Raw genomic sequence first — 27,094 nt, forward strand, 5'->3', positions numbered from 1 at the left:
AAGTAACATATTCCACTAGTATTTAAGTGCAACAACCTATTTTCTTTCATAAATATGTAAAGCTTTTCATTCAATAGAGATCCAAATCGGCTTCTGATTGTGCATAGGCTCAGTGTGCTAATCACAATATTATATTTCAGTCCTTAATTCCTCAAAGTTGTTTGTTAAAGTGGTTCATTAGTGACTGGAGCTACATCAATTACAAGAAAGTTTGCCAAAGGCTTTTGAAGTCTCATTAATCTTGTGCGATCCTGCAGATAGCCCAGCCATAGTCACTGCAGCTTGCTGGATATTATTCAAAATCTCAAGGTAGAAAGACTTCATATTTCTGAATTAGAATGAAGGTGGAATTATCTGGCACCTTAGTCATAATTAGATAGGCACACATGGGGACTAATGAGGTTTTGCCAAGAGAAGTTAGCTCCAGATCTCATTGCAGCCACGGTCCAAACATGGAACTCCAGAAGTGAGGTAAGAGTGAATACAATTGAAAGCATGTAGCACCAGAGAACCCTGGTAAAATTGAAGTCAATGCGCACCAGTAGGCAGACACTCAGATGGTTGGAATCATTCCCCTATCAAATGAAAATGATAGAATTTGTTGGAGGTCAATCCCCTAGACTTCACAGCCTGAATTCCTAACACCAGTCTCCTAGCCCCATGGACTGTCAGCTACTGCAGTGGGGGGAAAAAAAGAGATGCTGTAAGTTCACTGCAGGTCAGGCTGTGGGAGAAAAAAAATCATGACAAAGTGCCTTTGACATGAAACATTAAATCATTCTCTTTCCACAGATTTGCCTACCCTGCTGAGTACTTCTAGCATTTTCTAATTTTATTTTAGTTTTTAAGGTTAAATGTCGGGAAGTTTGATTGGGCAGTATTTAAGTCTATTTAAAACTCCTCAGCTAATCTATAAATTCATGCTTGCATCCAGCAAGATCGACATTTGGGCATGAGATAAGATGTATACACATGATCCTGCAATGCTGATAATCTAGAGCAACTCTCAAAAAAAAATGTTGGAGGAATTCAGCAGGTCAGACATCATCTATGGAAATAAACAGTTGACATTCTAGGCTGAGATTCTTCTTCAGAAATTAAAGCGTCTTCACCTAAAACGTCGGTAGTTTATTCATTTCCATAGATGCTGTCTGACCTGCTGAGTTCCTCCAGCATTTTGTGTGTGTTGCATAATATAAAACATGGCAAGTAATGTCCAGGCCATGAGCATCTCCAACAAGCAAACATTAAATATCTTCTCTGGTATTCATAGGCACTGAATCTCACACTGTTAACATCTTGGGGTTCACCATTCACTAGATCAACCATATGAATACCATACCTGTAGAGCAGATGTTCTGCTGTGAGTGACTTGATTCTGCGTATCCCCAAAGCTTTCCACCATTCACAAATCACAATAATGCAGTGCTGTCTGCTTGCCTGGACAAATTCGACAGTAACAGCACTCAGGAAGTTGGATACCATTCAGAACAAAGCAGCCCAGTTAATCAATGCTCATCAACCATCAAAAATGTTCATTCACTCCACAAGTGGCTCACCATGTCTTCAGTGTGTATCATCTACATAATGTTACATTTCTTACCTGGACAACACCACCAAATCCATAACGCTTATTAGCAAGAAAAACACAAGGTTCAAGGTAACTATGTTTTCCCCTCTAAGTTTCCTGACTTGGCCATAATTGTCATCCTAAATTGTCATTGGTTCCAAATCCTGGAATTCCCTATCCAACATTGTTACCCATCCTTAATTGTGACCAAAGAACAGTAGTAATTCAAAATGTACTTGCCACAATTAGGAATGGGTAATGATTATGGTCTAACCAGTGATAGACCTGGTCTGTTGGATTGAGTTGTAATTTGGGAAGACCAGTGGCTAAATGGCTGAGGCCTAGTTGTGATAGTAAAGCTGAGGGTTTATTGTGTGGAAAGGCATGGAGCATGGTATCTGCTGGAGAGGACTAGCAACAGAGGAGTGGGAGGATTCGGCTCAATGTGCCATTAACATCTTGGGATTTAGCAGCAATAGGCGTTCCAAAGATACATTTGATCTGCTTTTCTCTGTTACAAGCCAGATGAAGTATTATATAAGTAATATATTATTCTATGAATTTATGTGGAAATTATCAGTGACTTCCACCTGAAACTATGTGGTCAAATTTCCCAGAGTGTCAAAACAATCTGCAAATGCTTTTAATCCACTTAAAAGGCAGGGGTGGTGGAGATTGAATCTTTAATTCCATAATGTTATTAAAAAATGTTAAATTTAAATTTTGACACTCTCTAGAACAAAAATACAGCAAAATGATACTAATAATTGCAGTGCACTGACACAATCACATCAACATGAAATTGTATAAGCATCCATAAATTTTAAATGAACTAAGGTTAAAACAAAAAGTTTAGAACACTCTACTCTAACGTTATTACAGACTGAATGCACACAAAGTTTTGGAAGCTTGAAGTGTTTGGCTAACCCTCGGAACCACTGTGGTTATTTGTTGGAGTAATGGTATCTTTGTGGTTTCTTGCTGAGATTGCAACAGAAGTCTTGGTTATTCTGGAGTGTTTAGCAAGCATGAGCTACTCAGTGCAAAGTATTCCATGCTGTATTAACTGAAAAATGTCACTTATTACCTGCATTCAAAATCTATCACACATGAATGAAACATATCAACTACAGGTTTTTTGTAATTGTATCAAATTAAACAAAGTTAGTGAATGTAATGAAGTACTAAATGTTCATGATCAAAATGAATTTACAACAGTATCCTGTCACAGCCATCCAGATTTGGAGTGATATAAAATTCAAATTTTGGACACTGCAAATTTATATCAATATTTAATAATACTTATTAATCACATAGATCATTTAGCATTTGAGAACAAGTTCTTGTAAGATAATACATTGCCTTCACTTGCAGGTCTACTTCCCCAGTACAAGCAAGGCTTGTATGCAAGCAATTCTGGAGTACCTGTACACCAGCCAATTCTCATTCAATTCACAGCTTGATCCAATTGAGTTAATTGCCCTGGCAAACAGGCTGTGCCTTCCACGTTTTGTGGCTCTGACAGGTCAGTATTAAAGAAGGGACGCTAAACCAGAAAAACACATATTTTACATAATTTTTCCCAAAGGGAAGTAAGTAGCAATTTATCTTGTTTAGTAAAATGCTGCAACAAAAATGCTCAGGTCCTGATAGTGAGTGATGCAACAAATAGAGATCTAAATTCAGCTTATTCCATTTGCAAGTGGTTCACTGGAGGATAGAACATCTTACTACTGTGTTTTTCCAGATGCATTTATGTGGTCTGAAATTTTGTATGTTGTGTTGCCACTGCTTCTAAATTGCATCTCCATTTTCAACAGCTGTACATCTAATTCGCCAAATCTAATTGGTCAGTAGATACTTCCAAATTACATAATTTGTAGTACAGGCATGTTAACTGTGCTTCATATTAGTCTCCTCCAACTTTTTCATTTAATGTATCGTGAAATATGCATGATCATACTACTGCAGAGAAATTTTGTCATGACAATACCTATGGCTACAATTACCCACAAGGAGTTGTAACGTGCACAAGTTAAGGACAGACCTATTCACTGGTGTCAACACAAACATTAGGGTAATAAGCAAAATCGTGCTGGGGCAGGAGAGGAATAGTGCCAGAAAGGCTGTAAACATTTATATTACTCAAGTTGATTGAGCAGACTATATGGTTGAAACATAGCTATGCAACCAACACCTGAGATGTGAATTACAACAAGAGGCAAACAATCAACCTATAGTCTGCTCATTGCTTGAGAACAGCCATGCACTATTGGGAATCTTGCTAAGTTCACTTGTGGACTTTGTATTTAACCCATCAATTGAAAGATTAATGATCTTGGTGGATGTTGCCGCGTGGCCAAATGGTTAAGGCGTTGGTCTAGTGATCTGAAGGTCGCTAGTTCGAGCTTCGGCTGAGGCAGCGTGTTGTGTCCTTGAGCAAGGCACTTAACCACACATTGCTCTGCGACGACACCGGTGCCAAGCTGTATTGGCCCTAGTGCCCTTCCCTTGGACATCATCAGTGGTGTGGAGAGGGGAGCCTTGTAGCATGGGCAACTGCCGGTCTTCCATACAACCTTGCCCAGGCCTGCGCCCTGGAAACCCTCCAAGGTGCAAATCCATGGTCTCACGAGACTAACGGATGCCTATTAGTCGATGGATACAAGAAGTATAATATCATTTCCATGCTTGTTCTATCCTGTCTAAAAGATTAACTTTCTGCTTAACAACTCCATGGCCACAAGTAACAAAATCTGAAGTGCTTCCACTGAAGATAATCCTCGTAAGTTTCTTCATGGAATTGTGTGACTTTCACATTTATGGTCTCTATTAAATTATCCATGAATATACCATGTTCTTTACACCTACCTTACCTGAACCCCTTTATTATTTCAAGGATTTTTATCAGGACACTTTGGCCTTTTTCAAGGGGAAAAAAAAGATCCTCAGCTTGTTTTGTCTTTCCTGATAGCTTGCAAACATTTTTATTATGGTTCTGTTTTTCAGTGCCTGATTCTTTATAGTAAAGACAAGTATGCAGAGCGTAGCAGTATGATACAAGCAAGATCCAATATGTTAAATATAACTTCTGTTATATTGAATTATTTTGTTTGGGTCATAATTTTCCAATGATTTTGTTACTTTTAGACTAATTTAATATTGCCCCTGTCAAGTTTCTCAGTGTGCATTTACTACATTAAAGGTATGTGAATACAGTGGCATGCAAAAGTTTGCGCACCCCTGGTCAAAATTTCTGTTACTATGAATAGTTCAGTGAGTAGAAGATGAACTGATCTCCAAAAGTCATAAAGTTAAAGATGAAACATTCTTTTCAACATTTTAAGCAAGATTAGTGTATTATTTTTGTTCTGTACAATTTTAGAGTGGAAAAAAGGAAAGGAGCAAAAGTTTGGGCACCCCAAGAGATTTGAACTCTCAGGTAACTTTTACCAAGGTCTCAGACCTTAATTAGCTTGTTAGGGCTATGACTTGTTCACAGTCATCGTTAGGAAAGGCCAGGTGATGCAAATTTCAAAGCTTTATAAATACCCTGACTGCTCAAACCTTGTCTCAACAATCAGCAACCATGGACTCCTCTAAGCAGCTGCCAAGCACTCTGGAAATTAAAATAAATGATGCCCACAAAGCAGGAGAAGACTATAAGAAGATAGCAAAGCGTTTTCAGGTAGCCGTTTCCTCAGTTCATAATGTAATTAAGAAATGGCAGTTAACAGGAACGGTGGAGGTCAAGTTGAGGTCTGGAAGACCAAAAAAACTTTCTGAGAGAGCTGCTCGTAGGATTGCTAGAAAGGCAAATCAAAACCCCCATTTGACTGCAAAAGACCTTCAAGAAGATTTAGCAGACTCTGGAGTGGTGGTGCACTGTTCTACTGTGCAGCGACACCTGCACAAATATGATCTTCATGGAAGAGTCATCAGAAGAAAACTTTTCCTGCGTCCTCACCACAAATTTCAGCGTCAGAAGTTTGCAAAGGAACATCTAAACAAGCCTGATGCATTTTGGAAACAAGTCCTGTGGACTGAGGAAGTTAAAATAGAATTTTTTGGCCGCAATGAGCAAAGGTATGTTTGGAGAAAAAAAGGGTGCAGAATTTCATGAAAAGAACCCCTTTCCAACTGTTAAGCACGGGGGTGGATCGATCATGCTTTGGGCTTGCAGCCAGTGGCATGGGGAACATTTCACTGGTAGAGGGAAGAATGAATTCAGTTAAATACCAGCAAAGTCTGGAAGCAAACATCATACCGTCTATAAAAAAGCTGAAGATGAAAAGAGGATGGCTTCTACAACAGGATAACGATCCTAAACACACCTCAAAATCCACAATGAACTACCTCAAGAGGAGCAAGCTGAAGGTTTTGCTATGGCCCTCACAGTCCCCCCGATCGAAAATCTGTGGATAGATCTCAAAAGAGAAGTGCATGCAAGTCGGCCCAAGAATCTCACAGAACTAGAAGCCTTTTGCAAGGAAGAATGGATGAAAATCCCCCAAACAAGAATTGAAAAGACTCTTAGCTGGCTACAGAAAGTGTTTACAAGCTGTGATACTTGCCAAAGTGGGTGTTACTAAGTACATGCAGGGTACCCAAAATTTTGCTTTGGGCCCTTTTTCCTTTTTTGTTATTTTGAAACTGTAAAAGATGGAAATAAAAAAGTAATCTTGCTAAAAATATTAAAGAAATGTGTCATCTTTAACTTTATGCCTTTGGAAATCAGTTCATCTTTTACTCGCTTAGCTATTCACAGTAACGGAAATTTTGACTGGGGTGCCCAAACTTTTGCATGCCACTGTAGAAGTTGATGATTTGTGAGCCTGTTCTTTGAAATCCTTGATGCCTCGATCCTGTTTAAATTATTTTCCCAAATTTTACATAAACAGACAACTTAATAGAACAATGCAAGAACAGGCCCTTTGGCCCATGATGCTGATTTAAACTGCACACCTGACTGTATATGGTCTGTATACCTCAATTCTCTGCCTGGTGTGCACGGGTTGTTTACTTAACTGACGTAGGTAATTGGAGTGCTGTTTTGTCTAATGGTCGGTAGAGGCAGATTTTTTGCCTCAAAACCTGACTTTTCATAAGTGTTTCATCCTTTTTGAATCATTAAGAAATTGGTATGTAATTGAAATAATTCTGGTAATGAATTTTTAAAAACAATGGCAATCTTCCATTTTCACATTTTCAACAAGCTAAAATTATTAGTTCCACACATGTAATACATATTTCACTTCAAAATGCTGCATTAAAATGTTTCCACCAGTCTTGAAGAAGAAAGAATTCAAAGCTGTAATCTGGTTTCAGTGATTTTTTTTTTAATTCCATACTTTATAGGTAGCTTCTATTTTGTTTTTACTCCTCCACTGTTTGTCCCAAAAGATTTAAAAACAAAATGACTTTCTTAATGCCATGTGCTGGATGGGAGCATTTCGGAATAATTTGATACAATGAATTTAATGTATTACATTCTAGTCTTACTAGGAACAATCTTGTGCTTTATTATCCATTGCTGTTACAGTTTCACATTTCCTCCTTTGCAGAACAATATGCTGTGGAGGATTTGCTAAAAGCTGAAAAGGAAGCTGTTGATATTGATGGAGAAGTGTTAATGTACCTGGAACTTGCCCAGGTAAGTCATTTCCATATTGATGTACATTAATAAGCTTTATACTGACAGCTGTCATAAAATGTCTCATGAATGTGATATGTAAACCTGTGAAAATATTTAAGATAAATGTCTAACAATACTCTCCAGGCCTATTTGATAACACAAAAATATCTATGTAAGTAAAACAAAACTTAATTTGAAATTGAGAGCAGTACAGTACTAACAGTACTCTAGTGTTAGAGGTTCTGACTTTTGGGTAAGATGTTCTAACAAAGCCCCTCAGGTTAAAAGAGCCTTGGATCTATTTGGAGGCATATGGGTAACTAGTCAATATTTATTCATCAACCCATGTCTCTGATGATGATTTGGTAATGAATATATTGAACATAACATTAGCTGCTATGTTGCCTATAATAGAACTGTGACAAATCTTTAAAGACATTTCAATGGTTAAAAATTCTCTGATACTGAAAGTTGGTGAAGACTATATAAATGAAATACCTTTTAATAATTGCATGTTTCTTTGACATCAGCCTTGGAAATCCTTAAGGAGTTCTGCAGTCTCTTGCAAGGGAAACCCCTGTAAAATACTTGGACACTGTTGTAAACATGACATCACAGGTATACATAAACACATGAATCATGATTGACTATGAGATCCAAATTTCTTATATTTAAATTGTAAAATTGTGGTGTTGCAGAACTTGTATGTGTGGAGGGAAAGATTTTCCAAATCTTCACTGTAGCACCACTCCCCATTTCCTTAGTCTAAGTGTTATTGAAATACAGTCAACAACAATCCTGTCAGTTCGTCCAAACTTCCATTCATTTGACCTGCTGTGTATGAGGTATGAGCAGGGCTGCAATGTTTTTTCTAAAGTCAGTTTATTATGGAGCAATTGATTACCTTGAGTAATGTAAAATAGCACACTGGAAGCTTTGAAGAAAATCAAGGCCTGTCTGCTAACAGGTCAGGGTTATCTAATTTTCCAGGACACACTTTGACTTTTTGGATTTGAGACTCCATAATGGTGCAGGGTGAAATTTTGCCTTGCATTGCTTCAGATGATGAGGTAACTGATGAGAGTTCTTGGGTATATGATCTTTAAAAGCAGTCAGCAAGTAGAAGAGCAGGTAGCGGTTTTCTACACATGCAGAAGGCCTATATATTATACAGCATTGGCATTGGTGTACTCCTGTTTTTATTCTGTCTGTAGTACAACTATGCCTAAAATGTGTAGAACAGATTCTGTATGTGCTAACTCTAAGAAGACATTATTCATGTTTTCTTTGCAGCTATTATGTTATTTTGGAGTTAAATTGAACTTATAGAAGTCCCAATTTTCTGCTTCATTAGAAAGTTTGTCCACATTTTGTAGAAGATGTCATTGCAAGTTCTTGAGCAGTGTATTTGGCTATTGCATCACATGTACATAAACATTAGAAATATGTTTGACTATAAGCTCAAAATTTCTTATTTAAATTGCAAAATCTTTGTAGTGTTGAAGTAATTCACAAAGCTCGGTGGAAGTAAGATACAGCAGTTCCCTTAAGTGTACATCGTTAAATATTTTCCTCTAAGAATGTAAGACATACAACTTCACAATCTTAACTTCCATTTTAGTCATAGGCATGATCTAGAAGTGTTGCTGTAAACCTCTCGCTCTTAACACCATGACCTGTCCATGTAAACCTCCCACCTTAACACCATGTGTGGGGTTAGGGTATTTCCTAATCATGCAACAGCCCTTCCAGTTGCTTCAATTAAAAGTAGACTTGATCATGAAGTTATTGAATGCTATAATTAGTAATGTGAAATATAAATTAGTTGGCATGTAAAGATTTAAGATGGTCCCTGAATATTGTACTTGTATTTCCCTTTTGAAAAATGAGATGAGAGTTGCTTTAAATTTCAAGCGGGCTTGCTAACATTCGCAATTGCTGGGCTTGCTGGTGCTACTCACCATTCTAATTCCACATTTCCAGAATAAGGGTAGTCATTTTACGTGGGAAACTCGTGTATGTAACAGTTTACAGGCCTTTCACATTTCTAATTTTTAACAAACCTAATGAAACACTATTATATATAGGTATCTATCCTATATATTACACACATAGCAGATCTTAAAAACTCTTTTTCTCCACCCCCTATACTTGTAGTTTCATAATGCACATCAACTGGCAGCTTGGTGTTTGCATCACATCTGTACGAGTTACAACAGTGTTTGCTGCAAGTTCAGGAAAGAGATAAAGGCAATATCTCCTGGTAAGAAACTAAATATTTGCTCTGGTTTACTCTTGTATCATATTAAATTTCAAAGACACAATGATGCATTCCTTCCTTCTGCCTCTGAAACCTGGTTTTGAATTCAACCCAGATTAATGGATTTTGTTTTAAATGGTCAAAAAAGTCTTACATGAAAATGGTTGGAAAATTAATTAAATTGAAAAAACCTATAACACAAAATTCTTACCATGAGAGCCAAGATGGTGTCTGCTTACTATTCAAGGACAATAATTTACACTTGTGGAACTTCTGAGGCTGGATTAGCACAATGTTAGCCCAAAGCCAAGGGGAGCTTTACTCTGCATCTGGTATTTGCTATACCTTACTTAAAAAAAAAATAAAGTGCTGATTTGGAGCCCCAGAATTTGGATCAACTTTCTATTCCCCAATATGAATAAACTGTGGGCATCAGAGCTTCGCAAATCAGATAAACTCATCTGTACAATGTACATCGCATTGGCCGTATAGTGACAGGATATCATAGAACAACATAATACTCCACAGTATTCACTATGTCCGCCTTCCAAACTCCTGATTGCCATCGTCATTGGACTTGTTTCCTCTCATGATATTCAACACCTTTCCTGCAGCCCCTGGTCCTTTAATTATGTACATGTGCTATGATAATTGTTATTATAGAACTCTTCCTTGCACCTTATATTATCTATTGGTTTAATAGTAACTTTTGGAGGATTAAAGCTAGTCCACCAAATACTGACTCAGCCAAAGGATAGTTTACATAAATACAGCTTGATAGATTTCTGTTTAAATAAGGGTATTTATATTCTATGTATTTCCAACGTTGTACAAAATTACTAAAAACAAATAGCTGATAAATGTACTAAGTCCATTGCACAGTTACTACCTTGGTGTAACATTTGTTTAATGATCTTTGAACCTGGTGGTACAAGAGCATGAGTCACTTTTACTGTTTACACTTTCTTCTGTTAAACAGTAAGTTACTTGTGGAAAGCTGGCAGCAGTAGCTTTCTCTACGGAACTCGTTTATTTGACTGAAAGTTTTAATTACATGGAAGTTGAACACCTGCAAAGGATTATTTTGTGCATCTTTTACTGGTTGCCCTGGAAATGATCTCTCTTGTTGGTCCACGTGCATTTATATCAACAATCCAATGTACACTACAGTTTTGTCATATTAACAAAATTTAATTGTTTTGTGTAAACTTCATTGCAGAAGTCAACAAGCTCTTTCACCAGTGGAGTAAAATCAGACATTTTGACTAACAAGCTGCTTTAACTTTCAATAATTACCGTGTCCAGAATTACTGAAACTTCAATTTTGTAGTTAATTATAGTTTGCTTTCACATCGCAACTTCTGGAAATGAGGTTATATTTCCTTTTAAATTGGTTGGAATATTCTAGAACAAAGGAAACTATTAATTTACAGAGCAACACACACACAATGCTGGAGGAACTCAGCAGGTCAGGCAGCATTTGTGGAGAGGAATAACAGTCACCATTTTGGGCTGAGACTCTTCATGAGTCCTAATGAAAGGTCTCGGCCCAAATGCCATCTGTTTATTCCCCTCCTGAGATACTGCCTGACCTGCTGATTTCCTCCAGCATTTTGCGTGCTTTGCTCTGAATTTCCAGCATCTGCAGAATGTGTTCTTAATTTGCAAAGTAACTAGGTTTGTAATTTTATCATTTTCATTGCTAGAGAACCAAGAGTATTTTGAGAAGCACCGTTGGCCGCCTGTGTGGTACCTTAAAGAAGAAGACCATTACCAGCGAGTGAAAAAGGAACGGGAGAGAGATGAGGTTGCCCTTCATAAGCATCACTCAAAACGCAGATGGTGCTTCTGGCACCATTCTGCTGTTGCCTAAAACCTCTTAGAAACTAATTCTAGGAATTAACCAGAACATCCTGTGCATTATTAGCTAGATTTAAAACAACACACAATGTATTTGTCTTAATTCTTGTTTACTGTATTAAAAGAAAGGCTATCTTGGGATAATTGGCCATGTGTGTTTAAACAATCGTCATTATGTTTGAAGCACAACCTTTTGTTGAAAAAGTATGCTTGCTATAGCAAACTGATCCCCGTGTGGTGCCTATAGATTGGTTTTAAACACTTTTAATATAGATAACTGCCAACAGTGACTCTTTTGTTCTGAAAAGAATGACCACTATTGGGTTTTAATTTGAAATAAAATATTTAATTATTTTTGTACAGGTGTTGGCTATATACCTTTGTGGTAACCAAAGTAGAGATGGTCGTAATATAGATTTTAGAAAACTTGTATACTTAGAAGGGCTTAGAAACTAATCCATGAAAAGTGGCTTATGTCTTTATGGGCCTACACATACACAGGTAATTTGGAGCAGTTTACTGCTCTTGCTATATGCATCTTTCTAGTCATGCTGCTTTATCATGAAAGTTATTATTGCTACACAGTTACTGTATATCCCAAATCTTAACTCTTGAATTAATTTAACGATAAATTTACTTAAAGTAAATTTTTGAAATGTTAGAAATAGCTTCAGTTGGTCTGTTTTGAGCAGTGGGGAAAGTAATGTACTAAAGTTCTGATTGACCTCATTTTTGCCAAAAGTTTTCTGCGTGTAATGATATTACAGTATGTAATACAACATCGACCTATTGTGAATTTCAGCTGCTGACACCAAGTGGCTGGTTCATTTGGTTGCAGTTCTTTTAGCCTTCGACCTTTGTGCTCATTATCTTTCACTTATTTTGCATCAATAAATTAAATAAATGTTGTGACTGTTTCATGGTAGAATTGTAGGGTGATTGACAACTTTGTATTGAGAAACTAAAATGTTTCTTATGTAGTTTCCATACTATATACAGTGAATATATTCCACAAGTTACTTTTGCTCTGTAAATTCCATAAGTTGAAAAGATTAATTTGTTCATGTACTGTCTTCTGAAGTACTTCACAATATACATAAAATGACGTTATTTGATTTGTTTGTTGGAATAATTGCAGGCCTAATACGATGCTGCCAACACACTGAATATTGGTGTTTAGATCATATTGCTGAATGCTCAACTTAAAAAAAAAACTGATAATATAATGCCAGCTTTGTTTGTTCAATAGTTTTCCTTATCTATAGATTGTGATCTGAAATAAGTGCATTATGTTTTATTAAATTGACAATAGCTCACTTGGCTCACCTCTTGAGTCTACATGCTGTGAAATCAGGCCCTAATCCAAAGATTTGACTATACTATCTGAGTTGCCATTTCATTGCAGTATTGAAATGCTGCTTCAGTGGAGTTGCTGTATCCAAAAGACTGCAGTCTCCTATTGTCTGTGTGTATTTCTTCTCAAAATGGTTCTACTGCATCCCCATTTCTGGGCATGGAGTTGGAGGACAGTTGCAGTGAGAGGCAAGAAGAATGCATGTAGAAACAGTGTAAACTTAAAACAAGACAATAACTGTGCTTATAGGTATAAAAACAAAGTTGGCTAGATATTGGATTGTGTAGCACCGATTTTTTTTAAGTACTGGACTGTGATTTCAATTTCAATATTTTTGGGAATAAATCACAAAAACACTTTTAATCTGCAAGAATTGTGTGGTACATAAATTTGTGCTCTTCCAGTAATGCATGGCAGTGTATGTCAGCAATTTGCATGCGGTGTCATCGACTGTGCAGCTGAAATTGAATTATGCCCTTTTACTTAAACCTGGTTTTTTGAGAGGCGGATTTATATGGTGCTTCAGTTAATCCAACTGAGTATTTCATGGGATACTAAACCACTTCTGCAGACTGCTGAAGGTCACAATGGCGACTTTGTGGTTCGAAGTGTCCATAAGGGCACACTAACCTTGGGTAAAATGCTGCTGCTTCATTTGCTTTACCAGGGCTGGATTTAGTGGGGCCGGGGCCCCTGCCAACACCGTGAAATGCTGCTGTACCAAGCAAAAAAAAAGCAAAAACAAGAGCAAAGGTCATACTGGTCTAAATATCAAAGCTGTGGACTGAGACATTGGTTTAGTACGATACATAGGCTATAAGCTTACAGGCCTTAAGAGGGAGGACAGAATGTAATGCAGATTCTTAGTTTGAAGGACAGCATCTAAAGCATTCAAAAATTGACCTTGGCTTAGTAAAGTTATGAGGGAGACTAAGTATGATGTACCCAATCTTAAGTCTTCATTTAGCTATTGCTGCACCTACCATAGGCCTTATTTCTCAAACAATGCCAAAGCATTTTTATCTCAGTATTTTTCTCAACCGTGTGTTCTGAGAAAGTAAAATGGAAATGAGAGACAAAAAGGCCAAGAGAGATGGCACTATGGCAAACTAGGAAACTTGACAATACTCCAGCAATCTTTTTGAAAAATGAGATCTAGCACATACTAACCTATTGCTGTACTGTGTGGCTTGCAGAGTAAAGACCACTTCTTACTTACTAAGTTTGTAAACTGTCGACTATTAGCCTACTGCCACAAAAACAGGAACAGCACTGACACACAAGCCTAGATATTTACAAAGTCAGATGCTTGTTTTTCAAAATTAAAACCTAGTTCTGGATTTCTTCGCAGCAAAGTCCTTGATCAGATCACTAAAATCCAGTTTCCGAACAAGATCACTTTCAAGTGGCATCAGAGTAAGATGACTCAGCCTGTCCTGTCCCATTGTGGATCTGAGCCTATGTAGTTGCCATTATCAGGCCTGCCAAATATGTCACTGGAGCCTCGGATAGCCAGTCCCCTCTCAACCAAAAACTTCACAACCACCAACACTCTTTTCAATACGTTGGTCCAGTAGACACACTCTGACTCGAACTGTTTTTGCAGTTCTGTATCTATTCTTCCGCTGTCAGATGCTAGTGTAATATAGGTCAGTATCGTTTCCCTGTGGTGTTCGTTATTTTCATGCTCTCCTATGCGCTCAGTAGCATATTTCCAGTCGCCAAAGCCAGTTTCGAAGATGGACTGACAGTTACCATCACTGAATTTGCGGCATGCAAAACAAAACACACAGCCGGTGGAAGGGGAATATAAGAGCCATTGCCTTGATATTGTACTCACCATTTACGAGCTTGCGTTTGAAGTGAAATTTGGAGAAAAAACGTCTCTGCTGTTTGTATACACGTTCCGAAGCTTTGATATCCACATCCTTATTCTGGCAGGATTCTGGTCCTTTCTTAGCCCAGTACACTCGGACTGAATCATCTAACGTTTCCTTTCCCCAGCGAGCAGGATCAGTGCCATAAGGATCCCCAGTAGCGGTAATGTTAACATTAATGGCGACCTGACTTGGTTGTTTGGAGGCCTCTGTGGTTGGGAATCCCAAAGTCATGCTCGCTGCCTCTTCAACATTAGCTGCTGACTGTGGCAAGGACGGTGGTCTTGTGCTAGCGCTAGCTGTTGAATAAGTCTCCATTTGTCCACCGGTCTGTGACGAGCGATGGTACTGCTGCATCATCGCGAACAGGTTTTTAAAAATTCTGTCAATTTCAATGTTTTTTTTTAATGCTTCTTTCTCACGGTCCTCTTTCTTGTTTCTTTTTTCTTTTCTGTGCTCCACTGGTATTTTTTTTTGTCCGCCATGATGATAGCTACCTATTTTGGGCCCCTCTGCAGCTCGGGCCCCTGGGCTGCGGACCAGCCTAGCCCTGTGCTTTACCTTTGCTGCTTCGGCACCTGCGTAGGGTGTGTTGCAGCATCAATGTCCAAGATTAGCACGAGTTCCCATGGGTAAGAAAACTCTTTCAGAAGTAGTTTATAAGAAGAGAAGTAAGAAGAAATTTATAGACCCTGTCCTCCAGGCAAAAGCTTCCTATCTGTGTCTTGTTCTCAGCAATGTAACTAGAAGCTATTATGTTGTTAAGACAAGGGGTTCAGGCTGGAAGTACAACCAAGCAGCCCATACCTCAGCTGCATTCCCTGTTTAGATTCAGGGCAATTTAATACTGAACAAACTTACTGGCCTGCAGAACTGAAAATCAATAAACTTTAGATGCTAGAAATCAAAAATACATAAAATGTTGAAAAATTCAAAGGATCAGATAGCACCAAAAAGAAAGTCAGGCAGAGGAAATGTGTATGTTTCCATCTGTGACCCTTCACCAGAACAGACCAGTGATCATGTGCACTTGTGTTTTCGTTGCCCTTTGGAATCTGACATTCGAAGTGAATGCTGGTTGTAAGTCTAATAGCAGGGCAATGCAGCTGTTGAGTCTTGTGATTTAGTTGAATTACAGACCATCAGATGAATATACAACTTGCAGTCAACCATTTAATGAAATACTGTCAGTTATTACATTTTGTCTGAAAGTTTACATGACTTTTAGACAGCCAATTGCCTGCCATGCTAAAGGAATTGTGTAATGCTTTTCAGATGACTTGTCAAATGCTGCGTACACACAGCCACAGGACCAGGGGACGGGTGTTTTTGTGGTTTCTTTCCTCATCCCAGCAAGACCTGGAAGTGGAATAGGCAGTGGAGGAGGTCTGAGCAGGTGGCAGTGAAAGGATCCCTCTTGGACTGTCGAGGTCAATTTGATTGTCCGGAGGTTTTGACTGCTCCTCAGCCTCCATTTCCAGTAAGCAAAGGGGCTAGTGACAAAGCTACAGAGAACTAATGATAACCTCAGCTGAAAATTCCAGTTATTTCTGAAGATTGAGCTAAAACCTTCTGTACAATAGTTTTAACTTAAGCACGTTTCCATAAGAGGGCATCAGGATATAATGGAGAAATTACTCAGCTCAGTCAAATCAGTTTCCCTGCAGAGAAGTGCAGTGACTAATTCCTCTACACCACAGGAGAAATGCCATCCACACAATTGCCAGTCTCAGTATTGGTCAAATGTGGAAAGTTCAAATTTATTGTCTTTCAACTGCATACACGTATAGCACCAAATAAAACAATGTTCCTCTGGATTAAAGTGCACAACACAGTACATATAACTCACACTTAACACAAAGTAATATTACCACAAATTATTTTTAAATTAACATTCATTTATGATACAAGTTTAAAAAGTAAACAGTATAACACTACTGCAGTTTTACATGTGATGAGACCTGGGTGATGGCAGGGAGTTCAGTAATCTTGTGGCCTGGGGGAAGAAGCTGTTTCCCATCCTAATAGTTCTTGCCTTAATGTTGTGGTACCTGCTGCCTGATGGTAAGGGGTCAAAGACATTGTTAGACAAATGGAAGGGATCCTCGACAGTACTAAGGGTTCTATGTACACAGCGCTCCTGATAAATGTTTCTGAAGGGTGAAAGAGACATCCTGATGATAATCTCAGTAGTCAATTGTTAAGGCGGTGGCACATGATTAAAATGGGCCTTAGCATGATTTCCTCAAGGGAAAATCTTGCCTGACAAATCCGTTGGAATTCTTTGAAGAAATAACAAGCAGGATAGATGAAGGAGAATTGGTTGATATGTACTTGGATTTGTAGAAGGCCTTTGACAAGATGCCATACATGAGGCTGCTTAACAAGCTATGAGCCCATGGTATTACAGGAAAAATTCTAGCATAGATAAACCAGTGGCTGATTGGCAGGAGGCAAAGAGTGTGGAAGTAAAGGGAGACTTTTCTGGTTGACCTGCCAGTGACCAATGGCATTCCGCAGAGGTTGGTGTTGGGACAGATTCTTTTTACGTTATATGTCAATGATTTGGATGATGGAATTGATGGCTTTGTTGCACGGTTTTCAGATGAATTAAAGATGGGTTGAAGGGCAGGTAGTTCTAAGGAAGTAGAGAGACTACAGAAGGATTTAGATTAGGAGAATGGACAAAGAAGTGGCAGATGGAATGCAGTGTTGGGAAGTGTATGGTCATGCACTTTGGTAGAAGAAATGAAAGGGGTTACTATTTTCTAAATGAAGAGAAAATACAAAAACATAAGGCACAAAGGGATTTGGGATTCCCTAAAAGGTTAATTTGGAGATTGAATCTGTGGTGCAGAAGGCAAATGTGATGTTAGCATTCATTTCAAAGGACTAGAATTTAAAAAAAGGATGTAATGTTGTGAATTTATAAAGCACTGGTGAGGCCTCACTTGGATTATTGTGAGCAATTTTGGGCCTCTTAGAAAGGATGTGCTGAAATTGGAGAGGGTTCAAAGGAGACTCTTGAAAATGATTCCAGGATTGAATGGCTTGCCATATGAAAAACATTTGGCTCTGGGCCTGTATTTGCTAAAATTCAGAAGAATGAGCGAAGACCTAAGTGAAACCTATCGAATAGTGAAAGGCCTTGACAGAGTGGATGTAGAGAGGGTTTTTCGTATAGTATGAGAGTATAAGACTAGACCATACAGCCTCAGAATAGCGGGGTGTCCTTTTAGAACAGAGGTGAGAGGAATTTTTTTTATAGCCAGAGAGTGGTGAATCTCTGGAATTCTTTGCCACAGGCAGCTGTGGAGGCCAAGTCTTTATGTATGTTTAAGGCAGAGGTTGACGGATTCTTGATTTGTCAGGGCATGAAGGTATGTGGGGGGAGGTAGAAGAATGGGGATGAGAGGAAAAGTGGATCAGCCATGGTGAAATAGTGGAGCAGACTCGATGGGCCAAATGGCCTAATTCTGCTATCTATGTGTAGTCGTAAGCTGAAGGAAACCACATAAATAGGAAACTAGCGGAGTGACACTTTGTGCGATTCAGTGTTGCTACATCATTCATGGTGATAAAATTTTAGTGCTTTACGGGGAAGCCATTGACCTCACTAAGAGCAGGAAATGAAGACTTACAAACAAATGCTCACCACTGTCTTTATAATCTTTCCAAATTCAGGATGATAAGTGTCAATCAGTGCATTAAATTAGTTATGAAAGTTTTTTTTAAAAAAATGTTCAGTGAGTATTAATATAAATGTTCAATGAGTATAATGCAAAAGAATAGTTTGAATTAACCACCTTATACTTCCCATTTAATAATCTTCCAACTGACTTTGCAGGATTGACCACTTTTCAATACCCTCTCCCTGCACCCCCCACCCCCCGCACCCCCCCCCCACCATGGCTGATCCCTTTCAGTTGGATGGACTACAGATCTAGCCTGAGGTGGGGTAACTGGTGATTTCAGAATTATTGCCCGCTTTCTCAGACAGCAATCTGAGAGGTTTGTGGCAAGGCAGTGCCTGTGAAGCACGATTTGCAGGAAAGATGCTGACATCCTGAGAGAAGACTGCATGGTCAAGCCCAAGAACCAGTGGAATTCTCCTCTGACTAGATGGGTAAGAAGCATGCATCAGCTGATATGACATACTGTAGGGGTATGACAAAGACTTCAAACTGCAGTGCATAATATACCAGACCTTGAACCACATCCTGCATCCTTACCCTATTTACTGCACCACTAACCTTTCTTCTGATACAAGTACTGCAGATCCTGTAAGCCTGAAACAAAAGAAGAGAACTTGTGATACTGTCTTTCCTGTATCTCTCAGATCCTACTGTCAGCTCTCAGGCCCTCAGCAACTCTATCTTCCACCTTCCCTAAACACCCCAATCCTCCCCTGTCCTCAGACATTACCAACTCTCTTCCCCCTCTGATTCAACTCTCATCCGTGCCAGATCTTCATAAATCCCTCTAACCTTCCCTTCTCTGAGGCAGAACACTGTCGTCAGGACTTCACTTTTGTCCCTCTTTGCCCACACCTCTGTGAGTTCAACGTCAAGCCCTTCTTCTGTCGTCTCCATCTCCAAGCCCATTTCTTTGACAAAGATCCCATTCCCCATGCTGATGACCCCTTCTCCCACCTTCAAACCTCCTCCTCTTCCTGGACAACCCACTCTGATCTTCTACCTGCTCTGGATATTTTTATTGCTAACTGCCAATGAGATATCAACCATCTGGACTTTACCACTCCTCTCTCCAATTCTAACCTCACTCCTTCCCAATGGACTGCTCTCCACTCTCTCCGCACTAATCCCAACCTCTTCACCATCAAACCCGCAGATAAGAGGGAGGGAGTGCTGTAGTAGTCTGGTGAACTGACCACTACCTTGCTGAGGCCAGGTCACAACTCTCAGACACCTCTTACTTGCCTCTTGAACAGGACCCCACAAAGGAGAATCAGGCCATTGTCTCCATCATCATCATTCATTTTATTAACTCTGGGGATCTCCCATCCACTGCCACCAACTTCATAGTTCCCTGACCCCGCACCTACTGCTTCTACCTTCTACCCAAGATTCTCAAACCTGCCTGTCTGGGTAGACCCATTGCTTCTGCTTGTTCTTGCCCCACCAAACTTGGATCTGCATACCTCGACTCTGTTTTATCCCTCATGGTTCAGTCCCTTCCTACCTACATCCGTGACATTTCACACACTCTTGATCCTTTCAATTACTTTAAGTTCCCTGGTCTTGATCATCTTATTTTTTACGATGGATGTCCTGTCCTTGTACACCTCCAACCCCCATCAGGAGAGCCTTAAACCTCTCCACTTCTTTCTGAACTACAGACCCAACAAGTTCCCCTGCACCACCACTCTCCTCCATCTGGCAGAACAAGTCCTCGCTCTCAATAACTTCTCCTTCATCTCCTCCCACTTCCTTCAAACCAGAGGTGCACCAGCTATGGCTGCCTTTTTGTTGGCTATATGGAACAGTCTATGTTCCAAGCCTACACCGTTATTGTTCCCCAAATCTTCCAACGCTACATCGACAACTGCATTGGGGCTGCATCCTGTACCCGTGCTGAGCTCGTGGACTTCATCAACTTTGCCTCCAACTTCCACTCTACCTTCAAATTTACTTGGTCCATTTCTAACATTTCCCTCCCTTTCTTGATTTCTTCTCTCTCTATTTCTGGAGACAGTCAATCTGCTGGTAGCTTTTATAAACTCACTGATTCTTTCAGCTACCTGGACTATGCCTCTTCACACCCTGTCACTTGTAAAAGTGCCATCCCTTTCTCTCAATTCTTCTGTCATAGTCATAATCATACTTTATTGATCCCGGAGGAAATTGGTTTTCGTTACAGTTGCACCATAAATAATAAATAATAAATAGTAATAGAACCATAAATAGTTAAATAGTAATATGTAAATTATGCCAGTAAATTATGAAATAAGTCCAGGACCAGCTTATTGGCTCAGGGTGTCTGACCCTCCAAGGGAAGAGTTGTAAAGTTTGATGGCCACAGGCAGGAATGACTTCCTATGATGCTCTGTGCTGCATCTCGGTGGAATGAGTCTCTGGCTGAATGTATTCCTGTGCCCACCCAGTACATTATGTAGTGGATGGGAAACATTGGCCAAGATGGCATGCAACTTAAACAGCACCCTCTTTTTAGACACCACTGTCAGAGAGTCCAGTTCCATCCCCACAACATCACTGGCCTTACGGATGAGTTTGTTGATTCTGTTGGTGTCTGCTACCCTCAGCCTGCTGCCCCAGCACACAACAGCAAACATGATAGCACTGGCCACCACAGACTCGTAGAACATCCTCAGCATCGTCCAGCAGATGTTAAAGGACCTCATTCTCCTCAGGAAATAGAGACAGCGCTGACCCTTCTTGTAGACAGCCTCGGTGTTCTTTGACCAGTCCAGTTTATTGTCGCCGCTGCATCTGCTCTCAGGATGAGACTTATCATTCCAAAACTAATTAGATGTAATCCTTCTTCCAAGAGGGGCTTTCCTTCCTCCACCATAATCCCTCACCTATATCTCTTCCATTTTGCGCACATCTGCCCTCACCCCATCCTCAGCCGCCACACCAGGGACAGCAATTTTCTTGTCCTCACCTACCATCTCACTGTGTCCAACACATAATTCTCCACACCTTCTGCCATCTCCAATGGGATCCCACCATCAAGGGTATCTTTCACTTCCCCCGCACTTCCCGCTTTTTCCAGGGATTTCTCCCTACGTGACTCCCTTGTCCACTCGTTCCTCCCCACTGATCTCCCTCCTGGTACTTAACCTTGCAAGCCACAGCTGACCCTACACCTTCTCCCTTACTACCATTCAAGGCACCAAACAGTCCTTCTAAGTGAGGCAGCAGGTCACCTGTGAATCTGTTGGGGTCATCTACTGTATCCAGTGTCCCCGGTGTGGCCTCCTGTATATTGGTGAGACCCGAAGTAGATTAGGAGGCCACTTCTCTGAGCACCTATGCTCCATCCACCAGAAAAAGTGGAATCTCCTGGTGGCCACCCATTTCAATTCCACTTCCCATTCCCATTCCAAAATGTCAGTCCATGGTCTCCTGTACTGCCGTGACAAGGCAACACTCAGGTTGGAGGATTTTTCGCCTGGGTAGCCTCCAACCTGATAGCATGAACTTCAATTTCTTGAACTTCTGGTAAATTCCCCTTCCCCTTCACCATTCCCATTACTGATTCACTCTCTCAACTCATCTCCTCACCTGCCCATCACCTCCCTCTGGTTCTTCTCCCCCTTCCCTTCCTTCCATGGTCTTCTGTCCTCTCTTATCAGATTCACCCTCCTCCAGCCCTTTATCCCTTTTACCAATCAACTTCCCAGCTCTTTACTTCACCCTTTCCCCCCTCCCAGTTTAACTTATCACCTACCAGCTTGTACTTCTTCCTCCCCTCCCCCCATGTTCCTACTCTTACTTCCCATCTCTCTCCAGTCCTGATGAAGGGTCTCAGCCTAAAACATCGACTGTTTACTCTTTTCAATAGATGCTGCCTGGCCTGCTGAGTTCCTCCAGCATTTTATGTGTGTTGCTTTGGATTTCCAGCATCTGAAGACTTTTTCATATAACTAATGAAACTCAGCAGGTTAGGCAGCAGAAACACAAAAGATTCTGCAAATTTTGGAAATCCAGTGTAACACACAAAATGCTGGAAGAACTCAGCAGGTTAGGCAGTATCTATGGAGAGGAATAAGGAGCATTTCAGACCAAGGATCTATGCTCAAAAGGGTAAAGAATAGACGGAAGTTATTGGCCAGATAGAAAAGAACAGTGACCAGCAAGTAGTGAGAATGGAATGGAAGGAGAAAGCAAAGGACCAATAATATAAATCGAAGATCCTGATATCCTAACACCCCAAAGTCTTTCCACGGCACAAGGCAGGAGTGTGATAAAATGCTCTCCACTTGCCTAATGAATATAACTTAAGGAAATTCAAGAGTCTTCCGCAGTGAAGCTACGGTTTGATTAGTACCTTATTCACAAACACCAATGTGGCTACAGTGTGCAAATGCACTGCAATTACTCACCTACAATACAGTAAGATCCACAACTTCTACCTCCAAAAAGGACAAGGGCAACAGACTTGAGGGAGAATCAAAACCAACTATCATTCTCCAGGTAGGTCACAGGCTTCAACTATCAGAAAGCTTTGATCTTTGGCGCCAGTGCTACACCGTCTTCAAGTGTTTGCTTCTAATGAACCATTTCACTTCTGCATGATAAATTACATCACCCCACTCAGTATCAATTTCCTCTAAACACATTTGAAATTGACATTGTTAAGGCCATATAATTTTATTAAGTTAACTGATACTCGTCACATGGAAAATCCACGATCTTGCTTTGCAGACCTTTCTGTTGGTTAAGGTACAGTGCTTCTAAATGATTGCCCAGATAGTGCTTGAAATGAACTAATATTCCATTATGTTTCCCTGTTTTATTTATTTTTATTTAGAGATGCAGTGTGCAATAGTCCCTTCTGACCCTTCAATCTGCACTGCCCAGCAACCCATGACTTAACCCAAGCCTAATCATAGGACAATTTACAATGACCAATTAACCTACTAACCAGTTGTATTTGTACTGTGGGAGGACCTGGGGAAAAAAACCATGTATTCCACAGGGAGGACATACCGATGACGTCAAAATTGAAGATGACCAATCTATCAAAAGACCAACCAATATATTCCATTCCACTCGGAAATGTTCTGTTTATTTGGGAATTTGATAGACAAATCCATGTCTGCTGATGGTCTAGGATACAAAGCCAGTACCATAAGTCCTTTGCAGACTTTAAAATGTATCTGTTGTACCATATGAAAGTAAAGATATTTGAGCTCTGACTAAGCATTTAGTAGGTCAGTTCATCTGTAGCCAAGGAGGAGTATGTGAACACGAGATTCAGCAGGTGCTGGAAATCGAGAACAACACCTAAGATGCTGGAGGAACTCCGCAGTTCAGGCAGCATCTACGGAGGGAAATAAACAGTCAACTTTCTGGCCGAGAGCTTACATCAGGACTGTGAAGTTCTTTTTACTTATCTTTCAGCCGATAAATTGTAATTTTCACAGTCTGAACAGCCATGGGAATCAAATTTGAAGATCATTGCTTCAACAGGGAACAATATTTTACATTTTATTAACAAAAAGCTTCTGCAAAATCTCTATTGCTAAGTAGCGTAACATTAATTAAGCATTTTGATAGCTCACCTGCAATATATGCTAGTTTCAAAATATTTCAGCATTTTATGAATGACCTTGTTCTAGGCGGAGAATCATTGCCGAAAATATGCACGATTTTGATCGTTCATTCCTCTTTCAGGATCTGGGCTTCACCGGCAGGGTAGAATTTGTCAAAAGTCAATTCAAAATACATTTATTATTGAAGTACATATACTGTACATCACCATATACAGCCTTGAGATCATTTTCATGCAGATATTTACAGGAAAATAAAGAAATAAAATAGAATTTATTAAAAACTACAAATAAAAACTTATTAAAAAACCAATGTGCAAATGAGTCTATAGGTTATGGCAACACACATCAAAGTTGCTGGTGAACACAGCAGGCCAGGCAGCATCTCTAGGAAGAGGTGCAGTCGATGTTTTGGGCCGAGACCCTTCGTCAGGACTAACTGAAGGAAGAGTTAGTAAGAGATTTGAAAGTGGGAGGGGGAGGGGGAGATCGGAAATGATAGGAGGGGAAGGGATGGAGCCAAGAGCTGGACAGGTGATAGGCAAAAGGGATATGAGAGGATCATGGGACAGGAGGCCCGGGGAGAAAGACGGCGGGGGGGGGGAAACCCAGAGGATGGGCAAGGGGTATAGTGAGGGGGACAGAGGGAGAAAAAGGAGAGAGGGAAAAAGAATGTGTGTATAAAAATAAGTAACAGATGAGGTACGAGGGGGAGGTGGGGCATTAGCGGAAGTTTGAGAAGTCAATGTTCATGCCATCAGGTTGGAGGCTACCCATACGGAATATAAGGTGTTCCGTCACTCAGCTGAGTTCAGTCAAGTTATCCACTGGTTCAGGTGGTTGTAGGATAATAACTTTCCCAAATCCAGTGGTGTGGGACTTAAGGCTGCTGCACCTCTTGCACTGTTGTCAGAATAATGTAAGCAAGCAAATGGATCATGCATGCTACAACTATTGTGTGTCAATGCTGGATGGAATTAATATTCAATATGTTTGATAGTGCCTATCAAGCAAGTTGCTTGGACCTGGATAGTACTGAGCTTTGAGAGATGTTGGTACTGCACTCATCCAGACAAGTGGAGAATATTAAATTGTGTTCTTGATTTGTGCCTTTTGCATGGTGAGAAGTCTTTGGGGTGTCAGGAGGTGAGTCACTTACAGCAGGATAACCAGCCACTGTACCTGTTCCTGTAGGTATGGTAGATATGTGGCTGGTCTAGTTATAAACCTTAACGCCCAGGAAATTAATAGTGGGGAAAGAAGTAATAGAATGCTGTAAGGGATTTTTTTCACCTCCCTGTCTGCCAGAAAATGTTTTGATCTCAGTGTTGATTTAAACCCCATTCTGACTGTCAAGCTCTTGTAGAGACCAAAATTATTCATTGTCCCCATTGTCAATGAATCCAGGAGAAATGGAACCAAACACTTGGCCTGATGTTACGTCCCTGCAAAACTCTGACTCACCTCATGACAAACCAGAACAAAATCTGCTGGCTTGAAGTTTTTGTTTTGGCAGCATACTCATTTGTGAGTATGCAACCTCTTGTCTAATCCTCAACAAATCCTTATATGCATTCAGTCAAATATAATAACCTTGGAAGCAGTAGTGTCACTGGCAACATCAAAAATAAAACCTGACATTCCCAAAAGGGACTCCCGGAAGCAGCACAACACATCACATTAATCCCACAAAAGCCTCCTCTGATAAATCAGTTGTTTTAATAATTAAAATTCAATTCACTTTATGAAACTGTGAATTTTTACTACTTGCTAATAAATTAAATTTTTTAGCATGCTATTACATTTGTGCTTTGATAAATGTAACTAAAAATATCACTTTCTGGTTATTTACATGTAAAATTAAACTCATTTCTCATGGTTGTCTCTCAGAAGTGTTTGGGTTATCACTCTGGCATCTTCTATAACATTGTGGCAGATACTCAACAATACATATAACTTGAGTAACTGTCTGCTCCAATGGCAGTAATATACCCTTAGTTTCAATTCTGCTCTTCCAAAACAACGTTCTGCCTCTGAGTACAAATTAGGAGAGATAGAAAAAGCATGTAAAAAGGGCAATGTAATGGGGGATTTCAATATGCAGGTAGATTGGGGAAATCAGGCTGGTGCTGGATCTCAAGAGAAGGTATTTGTAGAGTGGCTAAAAGATCGCATTTTAGAGCAAGTTGTGGTTGAGCCCGCTAAAGAAAAGGCAATTCTGCATTTGGTGTTGTGTAATGAATTAGATTTAATTAGGGAGCTTAAGGTAAAGGAACCTCAGGAGTCAGTGATCATAAATGATAGAATTTACCCTACAGTTTGAGATAGAGAAGCTAAAAATCAGATGTATCAGTATTACAGTGGAGTAAATATAGAACATAAACATCTAGAGTGCATTACAGGTCGGCCATGTAACCAACTTTAGAAACTGCCTCGAATTTCCCTACCGCATAGCCCTCTGTTTTTCTAAGCTCTATGTGCCTATCTAAGAGTCTCTTAAAAGACCCAGTTGTATCCACCTCCACCACTGTTGCCAGCAGTGCATTCCACACACCCAGCACTCTGTGTGAGAAAACTTACCTCTGACATCCCCTCTGTACCTGCTTACAAGCATCTGAAAGCTATGTCCCCTCATGTTAGCCATTTCAGCCTTGGGGAAAAAACTTCCGGTTATCCACATAATCAATGCCTCTCATCATCTTATACACCTCTATCAAGTTATCCCTCATCTTCTGTCACTCCAAGGAGAAAAGACCAAGTTCACTCAACCTATTTTCATAAAGCACACTCTCCAATCCAGGCAACATTCTTGTAAATCACCTCTGCACTCTTTCTATAGAATCCACATCCTTCCTGTAGTGAGGTGACCAGACTAGAACTGAACACAGTACCTGTGGGGTCTAACCAAGGTCTTACAAAACTGTAACATTATTTCATAGCTCTTGAACCCAATCCCAAGGTTGATGAATGCCAATACACCATTCACCTTCTTAACAACACTGTCAACACGCGCAGCAGCTTTGAGTGTCCTATGGACAGGGACCCCAAGATCTCTCTAATCCTCCACACTGCCAAGAGTCTTATATTCTGCTATTAATATTATATTCTGCCTTCAAATTTGACCTTCCAAAATGAACCACTTCACACTTATCTGGGTTGAAACCCATTTGCCACTTCTCAGCCCAGTTCTGCATCCTATCGATGTCCCGCTGTAACCTCTGACACCCCTCCAGACTATCCACAACACCCCCAATCTTTGTATCATCAGAAAACTTACTA

General features: G+C 40.0%; 1 protein-coding gene across 9 annotated transcripts in view; it reads left to right on the forward strand.

Moving 5' to 3' along the window:
- rhobtb1 (Rho related BTB domain containing 1) overlaps positions 1–13,068 on the forward strand; it is an 82,758-nt gene extending 69,690 nt beyond the window's left edge. For 7 of the 9 annotated variants that reach the window (XM_063071564.1, XM_063071565.1, XM_063071563.1 and 4 more), the window contains 4 exons: positions 2,945–3,095; positions 7,135–7,223; positions 9,363–9,468; positions 11,172–13,068. In XM_063071564.1, the coding sequence (XP_062927634.1) occupies positions 2,945–3,095; positions 7,135–7,223; positions 9,363–9,468; positions 11,172–11,338 (513 nt within the window). In that variant the 3' untranslated portion in view covers positions 11,339–13,068. Of the gene's footprint in view, positions 1–2,944; positions 3,096–7,134; positions 7,224–7,735; positions 7,824–9,362; positions 9,469–11,171 lie in introns of those variants that run through there. The other 2 variants (XM_063071568.1, XM_063071569.1) reach the window with 2 other exon arrangements.
- The last annotated feature ends 14,026 nt before the right edge of the window (positions 13,069–27,094 follow it).

The sequence above is a fragment of the Mobula hypostoma genome, chromosome 19, assembly GCF_963921235.1.
Source record: "Mobula hypostoma chromosome 19, sMobHyp1.1, whole genome shotgun sequence".
Lineage (NCBI taxonomy): Eukaryota > Metazoa > Chordata > Chondrichthyes > Myliobatiformes > Myliobatidae > Mobula > Mobula hypostoma.